Raw genomic sequence first — 15811 nt, forward strand, 5'->3', positions numbered from 1 at the left:
GTAGGAGTAGGATTAAGGATACATGATTGTGAGACAAAATAAAACTCTTTTTTTCACAATAGTTCCAATTAATTGAAGATTGACCGTGGCTTTTACCTAATATGCAATGAGAAATGCCTGATCTTCAAGCTGGATTTTGGAAGGGAAGAGGCACTTGAGATAATATCACAGGTATTGCTGGCTACTGGAGCACATCATAGAATTTCAGAAGAAGATGAGATTGTGCTTTATAGATACAGCAAAGCCTTTGACTATGTGGATCATGAAAAACTATGCATTATTCTAAAAGAGATGGATGTACCACCACGTTTGATTGTCCGGATGCATAACTTGTGGACAGAATATTGATTGACAAAATAGTTGCCTATATAAGCAAAGATGTCAGACAAGTGTGCATTTTTTTTCTCATCTGTTCATTTTGTATATGGAACATATACAGATTCAGATGAAGGAGTGAAAGTTGGTGGAAGAAACATCAATAATTTAAGACAAGCAGATGAAACCATCTTACTAACAGAAAGCAGCAATGACTTGAAACACGTTTTAGTGGAACTGAAAGAAGAAAGTGCCAAAGCAGGGTTGTAGTTGAACATTAAGAAGACCAAAATCATAACTACAGAAGAACTACACAATGTTAACAATAATAACAAAGAAATTGAAATAGAGATTTTGTATACTTTAGTTCAGTAATCATTCCAAAGGGAAACTGCAGCCGAGAAACTGTAAGAAGACAGATTCAGAAGAGCAGCAATGAACGAACTAGGAAAAAAGTCTTGTATTTCCAATCATTATGTATAAGTGTGAAAGCTAGACAGTAAAGAAAGTTGAGAGGAAAAAACTGATTGGCTAGAAATGTGATGCTGGGGGAGAGCTTTGCAAATACCTAGGATGGCCAGAAAGGCTAACAGTTGGGTGCTAGAGCAAATCAAGCTTGAACTATCACTTGAGACAAAGATGTTGAAACTGAGGTTAAGATTGGGCACGTCAAGAGAAGGCAAGATTCTCTGTGAAAAGATAACGATGCTGGGAAAATTTGTAGGCAGCAGAAAAGAGGACGACAGAACACAAGGTGGAGTGACTCCTTAACGGAATCCACAGGGGGAAGAGAACTTTTGAGGTATCCAGAATATACTGTGTAATTTTAATATCTTAAACTTAGCTTGGTTGGCCATTGGTATAGATAAGTATACCAACATGTACACAGTAAAGCTACCCAGTCACACAGCTGCTGCATTTGTAGTAACCTTGGGGCAACCCTATAAAGAGGACGCATCAATTCATGGATCATGGTGTCGAGGCTAGTGCTGCGTAAGGAACATACTAGCCTAAAATGGTATTGGGTGTTCCTTGTGGCTCGAATGTCTTGCTCAAGGGCTTATGCAGCAGTATCAGCCTTACTGTCTTTAGTTCTTCATCCCAGTGTTTCACTCTTCAAACTAATCCCTTTTGGATATGGTGGGTAGGAGTTAAGAAAAAGGATTGGGAAGGGGTTGTTAATTGCTTTGGGTGCTGTTACCTATACCTTCAAGCCAGAAAAGCAGGAACTGGGCAAAAACAGGGGTGCCTCGTTTTGATGTGTTGCTGTTCATAATTCGGAACTTTCCCAGTCACTGGTGAACACCTCAGGCTCCACAGCATCAATGAAAGCACTTAATCAGGAGCAATATTGTCACCGACCTGTTGTATCTCAGCAGCCTATAGTGAGCCTACATGCAGCCTGGAGAGAATCAACTATTTCTAGCTATTGGAAAATTCCTCAGAGCATTCAGAAACCTGTTGGAGTCCATATATGTGGAATATCTGTACTAGAGGTATCACCTTTGCCTTTGGTTTACTTTTTCAGATTGTGATTCCCAGAATTCAAGCTGGGGTTGTAATCTCAAATACTGTACAACACTTCCAGGCTCTGGTATCTCAAGGATTTTATCCATGCTCTTCAGCCCCTAAGGTACTCTATGGGCTCGCATCAGTACTGCTCGTAAGACAATAAATAGCATATTAAGGCTTCTTCAGTTCAAGTTTGGTGAAGTGGCAATGGTGGTAGTAAGCCTCACTGAGCCTTTTCTCTCCTGCTGACAGGTCAGTTGTGTCCTAAACATAATATCCAGCAACAGGAAATCTGGCTATTTAGACCCTTTCCCATTGTACCACAATTGTGTTAACACAGGATTGCATTGGCAAGCTTGAGCTTCCATTTCTAGGGCTTGCAGACTTAGCCTGAGAGTTTCTAGGGTGGGTGTGCACATGCATGCGTACATCCTCTCCACTTGGCCTCCAGTGAACTGCTCAAGTATTGTTGAAATGTTTCCTGCTAACTGAGGGCAGGTACTGCTAAGTACGCTATCCAAAAGGCAAGATGTGACAGCTGTAGCTAGTGTGCCCTTTTGACCTGCCAGTCATGCTTTCAGAGAGTACATGGGAAGCCTGAACTTCAAGTCCTCTTGTCTAAATTTACAAAGCAGTGTCATGTTTAGAAACTCCTGATGGTGTTGGCTGTACCTGCTGTCAACAACATTTGCAGCAGCTGTTCATAGCTGACTGCTGCCCCATGTACAGCTCCAGCTTACGACCTGTGTGATTAGGTGCAACCCCACAACCCACACTTCAGTGTGAAACCACATTCAGTTCCTATCACTAAAAGGAGTAGCGGTACTGAGGTGTCGATCTGGGACTTCACAAAGGAGGAGTGGTCCAGCATGTAGATTCTAAGCAATATCACTTGAAACAATACATTTTTTAAAAAAAATTATATACTTAAAATTTTTAAGTAATAAATTTCAAAATGTGTCATTTTAATAAAACAATCTCTCCTTCCCTCAATTTGCACATGTTTGTGAGGAGCAAGTAAATAAAGACATTATAATGCCTGTTTCTTTCCAAACATCCATGTCTATACTGGCAGATGGAAGCCAAAGGTGTCACGTAAACCTGGAAAGACTTTCGTCTTGCCTCATTAAATCATAGTTCTTGGTTTCACTGAGAAGATCTTATTGACTATGGATGCTTGCTGCAGTGCTGCTGCTACTGCTCCTGCATTACAGAATGTTCTTCCTTTGATGTCAACAGTGGCTCAGCTGAGGAGAATTTCTGGGAAGAAAGGGCTGAAGATTCTAAAAATGCTTAAGAACTCAGTTTAGGGTTGTGCAATTGGTGAAAGGGTGAAGTACTTTACACTTGAACTGGTATTATGATCAGTCACAGTTCTTTACTTGGCCTTTTCTGAAAACTCTGAGACTAAACGGCCAGTATCCTATTGGAGAGTTACATTTGTATTGACTTGCCATTCAATAATTGGTTCAGTAGGTCTACTCTTAGTTGGGACTAGCAGTAGGATTCTCTTGTCATTTACTCAAAACTACCCTGCCTTAACTCTTGTCATCTTGCTATCTTCTGTTTGTTTGATATTTTAAATCATGTTTTTCACCACATATCTGAGCACAGATCAAGCTTCTTTGGAGTTTCTACCTGCCCTAGAGGTTCATTGCCAACAGGAAACTGCTAAAGCCATGTTATGATTATCTTTTATGGCAAAGTTGCATTGAGGATCCCCATAACTTGAAAGTAAGCATGTCCACATCTGGGCTTGGCTTGGCTCTGATGAACCCATGTGTCAGAACCCATAGTGTTGGGTAGTAACAATCTTTTAAAGAACAGTTCCTATAGAGTAGGTGGATCAAAGGGACACCACAGGAATATTTGTTAAATCAGGAAGCAGTCACTAAGTGATAGTGGTCTATGTGCAGGGACAATGTGTATGCCACCTTTGGCAACATAAATCGACCAGTGCGGGTCAGAAGAGACCCAACAAGACTCAGATTCAAATTCCCACTAAGTGATGAGCTTCATTGGACCAGTTATTATTTCTTAGGCTAAGCTACTTAGGGTCATGGAGACACATAGGAAGGTGCTTTATCTGGATTCAGCCCAGTCAACCTAGTTGAATACTGTACTATGGAATCTGCATGGCAGTGGCTGACCATGACTTCAGACATTATTCTTTTCTAGCTCTGTCTGCACATCTCTGGTGTTCTCTAATCCGAGTGCTAACCAAACCCAACTCTGCTTAGCTTCCAGCGTTAGACAAGAGCAGGGATATTCAGTCAGACATTGGGGAAGATGCCACTTGACCATACTGATCTTTCACAGATTTTATGGCAAGAACAGAATAAAGGTAGGGGAGTACCATGCACATTGCCATGAGCTCATTTGAGGAAATGTGGGACATACATATAGTAATTAAAAGCAAGCAACTCTCCCAGGCAATACTGTACTTTTCTTTAAGATGCTTCTGGAGTGTTGCCAAGGAAGTGTTCTTTGTCTCAAGTAGAATGTTTAAGTTTTCTTGGCACATGGGCATCTCTCTTCATGGCATGCAGTAGTGCTTTGGTGTTTTCTGCTGATGGCAAATCAATAAGGCATCCTCTGGCAGGAATCCTCTTAAGCATGAGTCAGATGGCAGCGTGCCTCAGCCTTGAGACGTACTAGTATATGTGACTGTGAAAGGGGGAGGAGAGAAGGGGGTTGTATAATTGCAGCTTGAAAAATTAATGTGGCATAAATAATTTATGAATGAGAAGCCCGGACAGGAACAGGTGCAGGTGTGAGTCACAATCTGTTAATGGAGTGATTGACATCATGCCCTAAAACTGCAATGCTAAAAGCAAAAGATCTCTTAAGTGACATTTTAAAATGTACCTGTTTTCTCAAAGTTTCCCATGTTTAACATGGAAGAGACTGTGAGTTTCCTTACATATATAGTAATGTTGTATTTTGTTCTTAGTCTACCTACCATGGTCAATAAATTTTGGAATTTAACATTTTGGAGACTGCTAAATAAATGGGCAATGATGGATTAGCACCCTGGCCTCTAGTGTCTAATCTCCAGTTACCTAAAGGGGGCCAACTTGGCAGGGAGGGGGTCGCCCTCAGCTTGTAGAGGCCTTACAGTTTAGAGTTGGCCAGTGCCTCAAGCACCTGGAATCTCTGGTGGTCTCCCATTCAAGTAGTAAACCAGCCTTATTCTATTCGCAAAGGCTTTCACGGCTGGGATCTAATGGTTGTTCTGGGTTTTTCGGGTTGTTTGGCCGTGTTCTGAAGATTGTTCTTCCTGATGTTTCGCCAGTCTCTGTGGCCATGGGCATCTTCAGAGGACAGCCAGAGTACAGGTTGCTGTCCTCTGAAGACGCCGGCCACAGAGACTGGCGAAACGTCAGGAAGAACAACCTTCAGAACACGGCCAAACAGCCCGAAAAACCCACAACAACCAGCCTGATTCTGCTTAGCTTCTAAAGCTTTTAAAATCAGAGAAGACTGCCACATTCAAGGTGGTTTGGTTGGTTTTGGTCACAATATGTAACTTGAATTGGGGTCGGGATGCCATTTGCTCACCTTCCTCAGTGGTAAAATGCCTTTGGCCGACCCTTACCTCACGCATGCTATTGCTGCTCTTGTTTATTACCTGCTTGCTCCCTAACCCTTTTTCTTGCCTAGCAAAGATGAGCCTGCAAATGGCAAAGGCAACAAGAAGTAGAACCGGTCACCACCAAATTTTTCTCAGCTCTTTTTTCTGTCTAGTGGATGGATGGTAGGAAAAGGAAGAGGGAGATGAGTTATAGCAATGGTAGCTGTAATGGAGGATCAGGAGATGGCCATAGTGCATGGGTGCAAAATACATTTTTTCCACAGACCTGGACAACTGGTCTCAGAACTTCCAGCCTGTGGCCATGCTGACTGGAGGATTCCGGGAATTGTCGTCCAATTAGTAATGCTTCTAAGCCCTGCTTTTCTAAGTACTGGTTGAAGTTATTGCCCCTCAGGGCACCTGACAGGCTAGAGGAGGCGCTGTTTACAGAATCTCCACAACCACTCTTTCTCTCAGTGTTTGCAGCTAACAGCCAACATGCACCAAATTCTTCTAAAAGTAGATATTTATTTCTATTGTGGTATCCTTCATCTCACAAAAACAAAAGCAATGATGGTTTGGGAAGAAGAAGAGTGTTTTGAAGCTGACAAGCATTCCACACAGCTACACAGGAGAACTGAGGAGGGAGAAGGGGGGGGGACCCTCATAAAAGGACACCACATGCCTCTGTATGTTTAAAAGAGAGTATTACATGCTTGCATTAAGATTTACTGAATGAATATTCAAAAAAATAGCAACATAATTTGACAAGGGGAAGAAAAGTAACCACTTTGCACCCCATTCTGCAAAGAAATTAAAAGTCCAGCTGGCTGATGGAGACTGTTTGGCTTGAGACTAGATGGGAATTATTGACCATATGCACTGTTTCCATTCTGTCCTTTTAAATCATCATTTCTACAGACCAACATGCCTCTAACATTGTTCCCACATCTTCATGTCTTCCTCCTGAAGGAAACAGCCCCCTAAAAAAACTGAAGCAACACTTGAACAGTCTGTGGTTTTGCAGTTGTCGTTATTGTCATTTTCCTTTCATGTTGTTTCCTTCAACTGAGTGGGGTGTCCTACTCCAACTCTTTCGGAACTGGCACCTGTGAGAAAAGAGCAAACAATGTGAATTGCCTCTGTGAGGGAGGATGGATTTTAGCCCTCAGTCTTTTTCAAATTACACAATCTTCAAAAAGTATACAGAATAATGGGAATCCAAAGAATTCTGGAGGAAGGTTTTGCCTTTATTTGTCATTTTCAACAAGGATGGGGAACAGCTGCCCCTCTGCAAATCCCATCATCCACTGCCAGTAGATATGTTGTCTGATGGGAGTTGCAGTTCAATATCTGAAGAACAACAAGGTTGCCAACCCTCAAATATTTTTTTCAAAAGCAGCTGTTACTTAGAAGGCTCTGGGTGGGGGTCTAAGTGGCTTTCTTGAAGGTCGTTCTATCAGAGGGAAATGCCCTTCTGTCTGAAAATGAGACCTCTTCTTGCTTCTCTGACAGTAAATTGTTGGGTGATTGGGTACAGTCCATAATGCTTTTAGCTTTGGACCTAATGATCTTATGGAGTGTTACTGTTTCACTTAGCCTGAAGTGTATGCTGGAGGCCCTCCTGCTCATCTTGCGGCACCGGACCCTGGACTTCCACCTCAAACTGCTGCTTTATGGGAATGACCACCCCCTGCATTGAGCAGGGGGTTGGATTCGATGAACTTATAGGTCCCTTCCAACTCAGTTATTCTATGATTCTATACCCACCAAAGGGGATGGAAGACTGGCTTCTGAGCGGAGAAGGGGTGGGGATAATGTGCCTAAGCCCCAAACAATCGTCTTCCTTTCACCACAAGCTGTTAGTAGCTGAAACTTCTAATATAATTGGACAAAGATTTTTGTGAGATCCATTAGTCCAGGAAACAGCAATTCAACCAGTAGTGTAATTTTTTTAAAAAAAGCACAGAAAGGAAAAGATGGTAGTGGAAAGCGGTTGAAATGGTTTTTTTGTCCCACTCAGTCCTTTTGCTCATAAAAACTATTGCATTCAAGTTACAGCTGAGAATTCTGCAAAGGATCAAAATGAGACAACACTGAGTAGGCTCCAAATTTGTATTGCCTGAAGTCTGGTACTGGACAGGAAACTAGCCTAGGGGTCTTCATAAAGGGAACTGCCAATAGTAGTAAGGTATACTGCTTGACTTCTAACCTTGGGGAATTATTTCTGCACTACGGAGGAAGACATAATTAAACACAACAGCCATGGGTGACCTCCGTGATTAACAGGTGCAAGTCACTGGACTTAACCCAAGTGAAAACACTGCAGGCATTTGAAACACTCCAAGGAGGGAGATCTAATGCCAGCCTGCTTGTTCAGAAGGCAGCAGCCCCAGCTGTGTAACTGAGAGGGTGTGGATTTGTGAGGAAATCTTGCAGTGCTTTCGGTAGTTGACACTGGAGTGGAACTAGCCTGGATCAGAAGGACTGTTTTTATTTAAATGTTCTATAAGGGAAGTCAAAGGAAGTACAGTACCTGTAACTTCTGGTGACCTTTAATGTGCTTTATTGTTTCTGACTACACATGCAATAGCATGTACATTCCTGTGTGCCACCGTGTAAATAATGCAAGACTTTGTGCTGACACCCATACAACAGAGATGCTCAGATTCAAATCATGATAATGTGGAAAACAGGCCAATATCAGGAACTGTCATTGCTGGATAGCAGCCAAGTCCGACATCCCAGGAGAAAGTCCGCCACCTCCTGGAATGCCTAGGTGTGCTCCTCCTCCTCTGCCAGATAGTTAATACCTGTTCACCTGTGCCCTGTAAGCAAGAGATGAGTGACAGGAGCAAGCAGGGGGAGCCATGGCCTCTGTCCTCGTCTTCTCCTTTCAGGCTCTTATATGGCTGAAAGGGAGATGTCGACCAAATGGACAGCTGGGACTGCAGTGGTGAAGCAGGATGGGCACTCAAAGAGAGGACCACCAATTGCATTTTTCACAAGATCCCACCCAAACCTGGCACAGATTGGGTTTGTATTGTTCACATTATTACTGTTCTTTCTGTTGCTCCTGCAAAGTCAAGTGTGGCAAAGATAGCAGTTCCCAAAATGCTGGTAATGGCAGTTGGGGGGGGTATGTGCAATGCAAAGGGATTCAAATTGATGACCAGGAAGCAGGGCATACTTTGGTTAAGCATGTGGCTAGCACACCAGTGTCCAGCAACTTATTCAGTGCAGACATCTGAAGAGTGGCAACTATGCCTGAGTCACTCCTCCCATATAGAGGCTCCTCCACAATTCAAGGGGCAGGGTTAGACTCATCATGTGAATCCAGGAGTCAGGACCTCTTCTTATATGTGGCAGCCAACAGGAAGGTGATCAGTAATATTTATTTCAGTGTATTTAACTATATTTGTGTATTTTGGGGGGTGGGTGGGAAACAATAGTAAGCAACTAGAGTGGGTTTCAGTCAGAACTTGATTAATCAACTCTTCCATAAGTTCCACTGATAGAATGGGTCATCTCTAGTTGTATTTTACTACTTGGACTCAGCTGTTCTCTTTTAATTCTCCAAAAAAATTAAAGAACTTTCAATTAAATATCTCTAGAGTAGTTGAAAACACCATAAAAAGACAATAACACAACAATATTCACTCTACAGGCAGTCTCTGTCTCTTATCGGTGTTCACATCATAATGTCTGTGAACGTGGAGCAGTGTTAGAGGCAAAGTATGAAAAACTACTCTATTTTTCAGTAACCTTCTTTACTTGTTAAAAGTAACTCATCAATGTGTCTCCATATTGAACGAGGATTTTTCTATGTTGCTTGTTGCCAGTAAAGTTACTGTTTAGTTACTTTTTAATTTTTATTTTGAACTACACTTTAAAAATACAGAAAAGGTTTTAAAGAACCATTTAGGAACCGTGAGGAAACATTACTTATGGTGTTACTAGTCTGTTTTTCAAAACTTATGAAATTTTGGAACAGGCAAAATTGTTATCCACGCTTCATACAGGTAGCATTACTAGTGGTAATGCATTACATTGAAGTTTTGCTCAGATGGTCTTTTCTGGGTGGCCCTTTCAGATGAAGGACAGTGGGTAATGGTTTATCTTCTAAAAAAAATGGTGACAGTGTGACTAAGTCTCTGATTTTAGGAAGGCTACTCCCACCCATTGCTAGAAGGGGTTTTAGTTCAAAATCTAGTCTGTTTTTATACTGCTATTTTTGCTGTTTTCTTTTGGTTGCTGTTGTGATTTTATATTTAATTACATTACTTTAATACAGGCTTCTGTAAGCAGTTCCAAAAAACTTTACTCAAGAATGAGGTATAAATGGATTAGTATATGAACATATATTAATAAACAAAAATACTGGACTAAAAATAACTGGAGCAAGAATTAACACCTTCCAGAAAGAAAACATGACATATGAAAAAAGGCCATTGCTTAGTAATTTTAAAAATATCAAGGTAGGCACCCAGAGAAGTGGTCTGGGGAGAGAATTTTATGAGCAAGGCATTACGAGTGTGACTGCCTTTTTCCATGTCGCCTCAAATGGTGAAGCAGACACTCAAAAGATTTTTTAAAGCACTACTTCACTCAATTCCGTTAGTTTACAAGTAGGTACATAAGCATAACTCAGGGGTTTTTTTCCGCTTCACCTATCAGGGATGCGAATATTGCACAGCACTTTTCAGCGTAAGCATATGTAACCACAGGCACGATGTAACAATAGGCTTATTTTTTTTCATAGAGGGCTCTTAGGCAAGATGTTCAAACATCTAACTTTCTGACTTGATGTGCCAACAGTGGACAAAAAATGTACTCACAACAACAACAAAAGGGATCTATCTCTCACTGAAATATATAAACTGTGCTTAGGATATGGTGTTACAACAGCCTCTAATCAGCACTGAGCTTTAAGAGCTCAGCAAAATGAACACAGGAGGTTGCCTTATACTGGGTCAGACGATGTCAACCAAATCTAAACTCTTTTACTCTGCTCCAAGCAGCGGCCTCTATCATAGAATCATGAAGTTGTAAGGGGTCTATAAGGCCACCGAGTCCAACCGCTTGCTTAATGCAGGAATACAAATCAAAGGATATCAGCCACGTGGTTGTCTAAATTTCTCTTGAATGCCTCCAGTGCTGGAGTGCCATCAACTCTTGAGGTAACTGATTCCATTGCTGTACTGCTCTAACAGTTAGGATTTTTTCCCCTGATATTCAACTGAAATCTAGCTTCCTGTAACTTGAGCCCATCTTTGTGTGTCCTGCACTCTGGGATGATCGAGAACAGATCCTGCCCCTCCTCTGAATGACAGCCTTTCAAGTATTTGAAAAGTGTCATCATATCTCTCCTCAGTCTTCTCTTCTCATGGCTAAACATGCCCAGTGGTTTCAGTCTTTCCTCATAGAGTTTGGTTTCTAGCCCCACTGATCATCCTTGTTGCCCTCCTCTGAACTTGTTACAAAAACAGAAGTTTTTCTGACCCTGATCACTTTTAGCTTGAGATGCTAGGAATGGTCCTTGAGATTTTCACGATGTATAATGTGTGCTTTACCACTGTGCTATGTTTCCTCTTATTATGTTTCAATGCAACACATATTATAGTAGCAGCCATTCTTTATAAATATAAAATTCTATTCTACACATGGAAATAAGACACATCGTTTGTGCACTGTAAACAAAGAAAAGAAAAAGAAAAAGCAAGGTTCCAATGAATCAACATTGACTTGAGGTGACTGCCCAAACAGAATTGTGTTCTTGATAAGAGACGGTAGCTTAGAACCCGACATAAGGGAAGAGAAGGGAGGCACAGAAAGAAATTCTGCCCTATTTCTGGTGATTCCCTTCCTTCAGCAGTCCTATGGATTTCATCCCAGCTAGATCAGGAGCCCCTTAATCTTCCAGAAAAAACTTTTATTCAGGGCCTGGGTAGTTAGGGGATGGAGAAAGAAATGACAGATCAGTGCTTCCAAAATGCAAGCAATTCCAAAATAATTTCCTTTTGTACAAAATGTCAGCCTAAAATGGGTTGACTGATCCAGGAATATTTTCCTCCCCTCTCCCCCCCCCCCCCCCCGTTATCATTCTATCAATGGCACTTACCGGTTTAAGATAAGCGACATTGCTCTGACGAATATCATTAAGAAGCTTATCTCTAGGAGTGATTTCTACCAGGGGAGGAGGCCGCCTTCTTGGAATCGGCTTTAATGTCTTGATCACATCCTTGAGGTTTGTTTTTTCAGCTGGTTCCACGTATTCTGGTATAGTGGGTTTGCGCTGGGTCCTCTTCAGTTTCACTACTTTGAAGGCGGGAGTATTGTCGCTCCTTTCATTTTCCGGGGCTGGTTTTCTCACAGGTTCAGTTCTTCTGCCAGCAGATGGAGCTTTGGCGACGGGTGGCCTGGGAGGTTGCGCTGGCGGAGGTATCATTGCGGCTGGCACTGGTCCCCCCAGCAGTTCCCACATCCCAGGAGGCAACCCGAGTCCGTTCTCTAACATGGCTATTAGCTCTTTCTGCTGCTTTAATTGTTGCTGCCTTTGCTCGTCCATCCTTTTCTGCCTCTGCTTGTCAAGGTTTCTGCTAAGCAGATTGGTAACCACCATCCTGGGACCGGGAAGTTCAAAGTGGTAGCCTATCTTAAGTAGGGTAGGGTTGGCTTTTAGTAGCCTGGCAATCTCCATCTCTGCTTGATGGCCCAACATACTCCTCTGATTGTGAAAACGCAGCTCAGTCAACTTCTCATTGTACTGCAGGCACCTCATAAGAGCAACAATCCCTTTACCTGAGATGCAGTTGGAATCAATATTCAAAGTAGTGATGCTCCTGTTTTCACGTAGCATGTTGGCCAGGGCAAAAGCGATATTATCATCTGCCCCCACATTGGCTAAACTGAACGTTTTTATGTGCTTGTTCTTTTTCATGGCATTGACAAAGTCCACCAGCATTTCTTTAGGGATGTTCTCAATGTTGTTCAGATTGAGTTCTGTCATGTCTGGGTCATTCTTCTGGACTTTTGCCAAACTCTGTTCTAGGTTGGTTTGATTTCCTGAAGGTCTTGCACTTAACTTAATAAAACTGGTATCAAGAGCTAACTTTTTGGGAATATTTAACTTTGACACTTTTGTTTCACTTTTTTCTTCTTTTTCACCTGTTGCCCCTGGATTTTCCTTAACTTTTTCATCTTCTTCATCTTCTTCCTTTGCTTTGTCACCATCTTCTTCCTCTTCCTCCTCCTCCTCTTCCTCCTCCTCCTCCTCCTCTTCCTCCTCCTCCTCCTCTTCCTCCTCCTCCTCCTCCTCCTCTTCTTCTTCATTATCTTTGTAGTCTCTTACATCTCCATTTGTTTCCTGTGCCATATTCTTCACCTTTTGATTCTCATTGCTATCCTTGGCAACATTTTCTTCGGACCTTTCTGAAGTGAGTCTCTACAGAAAATGAAATGCTACAAGCTGAAATAATTTAAAATTGTTTGCCACAACTGTTAAAGAAAAACAATATAGTTGCTGTGATATTTAAATTCGTTTCCCCATATATTTCCTTTCCCACATAGCAGATGTTGTTGCCTTCCATTTATAACCCACTGTGTTTTTCCATTGGTCTTTCCATTTTGTTATTACCATAAAAACAAGTTAGTAAAGAAAAAAAAATCATAAAATAGCTACACTATGCCTTTTGAAGGTTAGCTCTCTGTCTGGAAGCACCTACTGATTGCTCAAGGTTGCAAAGTGGAAGAAAAATATATCTATAGTGTTATTTTACAATTGCCTTCATACATTAAAAAAAAGAAACTAATGAACAACCTATTCCCAGTGTTGCCATTTTATGCAAGGGTTTCAAAATCGTTCTTGTTATCAAGGTCTACTTTAGAAGAAATAAAGAAATCTTCATAAGTTTAAAAATTTAAAAAGAATGGGGCATTACTGCAGTTGCATAAAGCAGAACATGAATCAACCTAGCTCCTTCCAGAGAGAGGTTGATCATGTTGACGGAGCTAAGTTGACTCATGTTGCGCAATCTTAAGGGGTCTTACAGTAGATTGTCAGAATGAATAGAAGAGACAAGAAGTCAATAGAATAGAATTTTGTCTGTGCCTTTGTGTGTGTGTATTAGTTCCAACAATCAACCATAAGTTCCCGTAAGTTTGTACAAGATGTAAGAGGGCCATATAATGTGAAATCCAGGAGCCAGTGCTGGAGGTTATTTGTTGATATAGGTATGTGTGGAACCTTCTTAACTCCCACTCCATGCCCACATAAAGGACACACAGATCCTCCCTTGCCCTGTGCCTTTTGGAGACTCTCTGTCCTGATCCTTGTCCAGGTCCGTGATGGCATTTGCATGTTTCTGATTCCCCTTGACAAGTCCATTCCTCTGACTGGGAAACACACACTTTAAGACCAGGTCAGGCAATATAGAAGGGCAGCAGCAGTTGTGAAACTGGGCACTCTGTTAGAACTTCATGTATTCCTCTTCTCTCCCCTGTTGCCTGGAGAAAGCCTCCCATGGTCTCCTAAGGCTGTCATTGGGGAAGGTGTGAGTAAAGGACTTCAAAAGAAGGTTGGGTGTGCGCCTAGTCTTTGATTCCTTACTAGAAGGGAAATGAAGGGAGCATGGTCTTCTGTACTCTGTTTCCATCATTTTTTTTCCTGTTCTACCTTTCCTGCTTCTGAGCTCAGTGGGGCTGCAGCCCCAAGAGTTCTGATGATTTAATTGATTAAAGCAGGAAAGGCAAGGATGGTTTGTTTTTAAGGCAAAGTCCATCCTTTCCTTCCTGTTCCTGAATTTTCCTTCTCTTTTCTCACTCCTAACTGTGATACCTGAAAGCCAGATTCCATATAAACCATGGGGGCGGGGAGGAGAGAGAGAAGTGCTGCTCTCCCATGGGGGCCTCAGAAATGCACAAATTTGTTCCTCAAATCGTATTTCTGTGTTTGTCTGAAGACGGTGCCCATAGCTAGTACAAAGCTAGAGTAAGGAACTGTTTTGGCCTGGGTGACAAACTGGTCCCAGCAATAATATTTGGGGATCCGGAACAGCATTGGGCAAGTCTATTTCCACAAGGGCCATATTGTGTTTGTTCCCCACCACTGCCTACAGCTGGTTTTGACAGCTACTCATTTTCTCGCCAGAAGATAAATGGAGGAAGAAGACCTCTGAGTCCGCATGTCAAAAAGCATCTCTTGGAGGCATCTGCTGAATGGTTGGCCAGCTTCTTTCACCTCTCGTCTTCCTTGGTCAAGGAGGGTACAGCCCTCTCAGCCAACTCTACAAAGAGCAGTCTCTTAAGGCACCGATGGCTCCACTTGCTTTACGCCTTCCCTTGTCTGCTCCGATGAGAGAATGGTAGCCTCAGCCCAGTCAGGGGGACAGTTAGGAGGGACTGAAGTTTAGAGAGATGGGGCCTCGCCTGAGGCTCTGCTGAACTAAATGACGAGGCCTGTGATTCTAAATCATCAGACTCTTTATTTAGAAATAGGGGTTTGAGAGGGCTTAGGAGAACAGGGCACACCTATTCAAAGATGTCCCCGGTTCGTTATACAGCATTAGGTTCTGCCTTGCCATATGGGAAAGGCTAACATGAACTCAGTTATGCATAGGCTGTGGTTATGTTGTTGTTGTTTAGTTGTTAAGTCGTGTCTGACTCTTCGTGACCCCATGGACCAGAGCATGCCAGGCCCTCCTGTCTTCCACTGCCTCCTGGAGTTGGGTCAAATTCATGTTGGTAACTTCGATGACACTGTCCAACCATCTCATCCTCTGTCGTCCCCTTCTCCTCTTCCCTTCACACTTTCCCAACACCAGGGGCTTTTCCAGGGAGTCTTCTCTTCTCATGAGAAGAGGTTATACATACATCTAATAGTTGCGGGGAGGGAGGAATGAGAATAATGTATTGGCTAAAAGCCTGTTAGCTATGTTTGCAAGTATAACTTGTAGATGAATTGCTTCAAGTTAAGAAATCACCATAAACATTGTCTGTTGTGTTGCCACCAAGCCACATAGGTCCATTTTCAACAGATGATGTCCATGATTATTTCTTTATTTGAAGCAATTTGCTTTCAAAAGGTCTCTTATTGGGGTACACTAGCATAAAATGGCAATAAGATTTTGCTTGTCTTATTTTTCTAGTGTTGCTTCTTCCTGAATTGATATACAATAAAATAATATAGTATTATGGATTCTGGTGATGAGAAATGTGTTTATTTTTCCAAACAGCACACTCTGACTATTGGGATAGAGTATTTATCAAGGACAATATATTTTTTAAAAAATGATTAGATGTGAATTTTATTGCCTGGTGCAATCATTAATTCAAAATTCTGTTTCATTTTCTTCATCATCTTTTAAAAATGAATCCAGAGTGGGTGATCCCAGCAGCTGCAAGGATTAGTTG

General features: G+C 42.0%; 1 protein-coding gene across 3 annotated transcripts in view; it reads right to left on the minus strand.

The window, feature by feature from the left end:
• Positions 1–6342: 6342 nt before the first annotated feature.
• Positions 6343–15811, minus strand: part of LMOD3 (leiomodin 3) — a 33536-nt gene continuing 24067 nt past the window's right edge. For all 3 annotated transcript variants that reach the window (XM_072989414.2, XM_020801677.3, XM_078385112.1), the window contains 2 exons: positions 11523–12845; positions 6343–6510 (listed from right to left, as the gene is read on the minus strand). In XM_072989414.2, the coding sequence (XP_072845515.2) occupies positions 6484–6510; positions 11523–12845 (1350 nt within the window). In that variant the 3' untranslated portion in view covers positions 6343–6483. The remainder of the gene's footprint in view (positions 6511–11522; positions 12846–15811) is intronic.

This window comes from Pogona vitticeps, chromosome 2 (assembly GCF_051106095.1).
Source record: "Pogona vitticeps strain Pit_001003342236 chromosome 2, PviZW2.1, whole genome shotgun sequence".
Lineage (NCBI taxonomy): Eukaryota > Metazoa > Chordata > Lepidosauria > Squamata > Agamidae > Pogona > Pogona vitticeps.